The sequence below is a fragment of the Leptonychotes weddellii genome, unplaced genomic scaffold, assembly GCF_054177405.1.
Source record: "Leptonychotes weddellii isolate Sample4059 unplaced genomic scaffold, ASM5417740v2 HiC_scaffold_24091, whole genome shotgun sequence".
NCBI lineage: Eukaryota > Metazoa > Chordata > Mammalia > Carnivora > Phocidae > Leptonychotes > Leptonychotes weddellii.
This window is the reverse complement of record NW_027831202.1, coordinates 1-2,386: the sequence shown is the minus strand read 5'-3', so window position 1 is coordinate 2,386 and position 2,386 is coordinate 1. Positions and strand designations below refer to the sequence as shown.

Here is a 2,386-nt window from a genome sequence, read left to right as displayed (position 1 = left end):
GTCTCTCCTCTTCCTTCGTCCATGGATCTGCTTGTTCAGGACAGCCCCGACTCCTCCACCAGTCCCAGGGTAAAACCACCACCCACTTCTGGAGAGGAGAGAACAGTGAGGAAGGAAGATACGGCCCAGGGCAAGAAACAGAAGATCAGGACCGTGTTCTCTCAGACCCAACTCTATGTCCTCAATGATCGATTTCAGAGACAGAAATACCTCAGTCTCCAGCAGATGCAAGAACTTTCCAACATTCTGAACCTTAGCTATAAGCAGGTAGGGTGTGTTTTGTACTCCTTGTAGTGACAAATAAAAAGACTCTTTTGCAGATGGGCATTACTAACATCTGTGTGCTCTGTGTTTGTGTACCCCCTACAAATAATTTTAATATGAAAGTGGGTTCTTTGTAACATTTCATGACCATCTTTTTTTTTTTTCCTAGGATTTTTATTCATTTGACAGAGGGCACAAGCAAGGGGGAGCGGCAGGCAGAGGGGGAGAGGATGAGGCAGGCTCCATCCAGGACCCCGGGATCATGACCTGAGCCCGAGGCACACACTTAACGACTGAGCCACACAGGCGCCCCTCATGACCGTCTTTAAATGTTCTCTTTAATTATGCCATAATTTATTTAACCACTTCTCCCTGTTGCACAAGCTAAAATGGTAAAAATGTTTCTGATTTCTCCTTGATCAGAGGAATTCTATATATTTCCACCTTCCAGGTTAGGAGAGTCCTTAACCAACACTGCTTCTCATTAAAATAAAAAGTGGAATCTTTTGTTTGTCTGTGTGTAGTTGATTACTAATGAGGTTAATCATTTTTCATATTCTTGCCTAATAGATATTTTATGGTATTCTATCACTGGTGCCATACTTCGAGAAAGACCTCCATTCCATAATTTTATAGTGTGTGGGTGTGTACACCTGTATGTACATACTTCTGGTCCTCCTTAATCTCATTTTTTACAGTTTATAAATCATCTGGAAATTGAAGTTTTGTGTGCTGTTATATAACTTGATAATTTCTAAATAGTGCTAGTGGTATATTTTATAATTCGTGAGTTAAAATTACCACCATTATCCTATAAAATATAGAAGTGTGCTTATGGGGCACCCGGGTGGCTCAGTTGGTTAAGCTTCTGCTTTCGGCTCAGGTCATGGTCCCAGGGTCCTAGGATCGAGTCCCACATCGGGCTTCCTGCTCAGCGGGGAGTCTGCTTCTCCCTCTGACCCTACCCCTCTTATGCTCTCTCTCACTCAAATAAATAAAATTTTTTAAAAAAGGAGTGCGCTGGGCGCCTGGGTGGCTCAGTTGGTTAAGTGACTGCCTTCGGCTCAGGTCATGATCCTGGAGTCCCAGGATCGAGTCCCACATCGGGCTCCCTGCTCAGCAGGGACTCTGCTTCTCCCTCTGACCCTCTTCCCTCTCATGCTCTCTGTCTCTCATTCTCTCTCTCACAAATAAAATCTTAAAAAAAAAAGAGTGCACTTATGGGGGGAGGTTTTTTTTACTGCAAAGTACCTTTTAACTGTGACTAGGGGGATGGGTAGACATCTAAATGTGAACTTTCTAGTGAGTAGATAAGTAGTGTATCTTCCTAACTGGTTAGCTTCCTAACTAGTTTATTAAAGCAGCCAGCTGACTTGAGGGGCTTTGAGATTCATTCACAGAACGTTTCCAGATTGCAGAAAGGACTCTAGAAGTTTCCATCTTGTTCCTGAGCTTTAGATACTGTCAGGGGGAAAAAATGTTAACAATATTCTTTGATCCCTGGTGCATCCACACTACTGGTATTTTATGTTTTCCTGTCACTTTTTTTTTGTAGGTGAAGACCTGGTTCCAGAATCAGAGAATGAAATGTAAGAGGTGGCAGAAAAACCACTGGCCAAAGGAGAGCAAGAGTGTGAGTCAGGTGACAGGAAGCTTTTAACTTTCTGCTTTCTTTTCACTGACTTCTTAGTTTTGTTCATTGCTAAACCATATAACCCCAAATGCACACAATTCTGATTTTCCTCCGAGCTTTTCAGTTAATCTGCCATTCCCTTTCAGAACAGCACACCAACCACAGAATACCCAGGCTTCTATTCCTACCACCAGGGATACCTGAGGAACACTTCCGGAAACCTTCCAATATGGAGCAACCAGACCTGGAATAACCCGAATTGGAGCAACCAGACCTGGAACAGCCAGTCTTGGAGCAACCACTCCTGGAATGGCCAGTCTTGGAGCAACCATTCCTGGGCCAGTCAGACCTGGTGCCCCCAAGCCTGGAACAATCAGCTCCAAAACTGTGGAGAGGAATCTCTGCAGCCCCAGATCCAGTTCCAGCAAAATTCCATCAGTGATTTGGAGTCCATCTTAGAAACTTCTGGGGAAAGCCATAGTGTAATAC

At 43.9% G+C, this 2,386-nt stretch overlaps 1 protein-coding gene across 1 annotated transcript; it reads left to right on the top strand.

Annotated features, from left to right (window-relative positions):
* Nucleotides 1-17: 17 nt before the first annotated feature.
* Nucleotides 18-2,382, top strand: LOC102747194 (homeobox protein NANOG; the record flags this gene model as incomplete). Its single annotated transcript, XM_081810380.1, has 3 exons — nucleotides 18-267; nucleotides 1,820-1,897; nucleotides 2,044-2,382. Coding segments are annotated over exons 1-3 (663 nt in total), but the record flags the coding sequence as incomplete, so codon positions are not given.
* Between the last annotated feature and the right edge of the window lie 4 nt (nucleotides 2,383-2,386).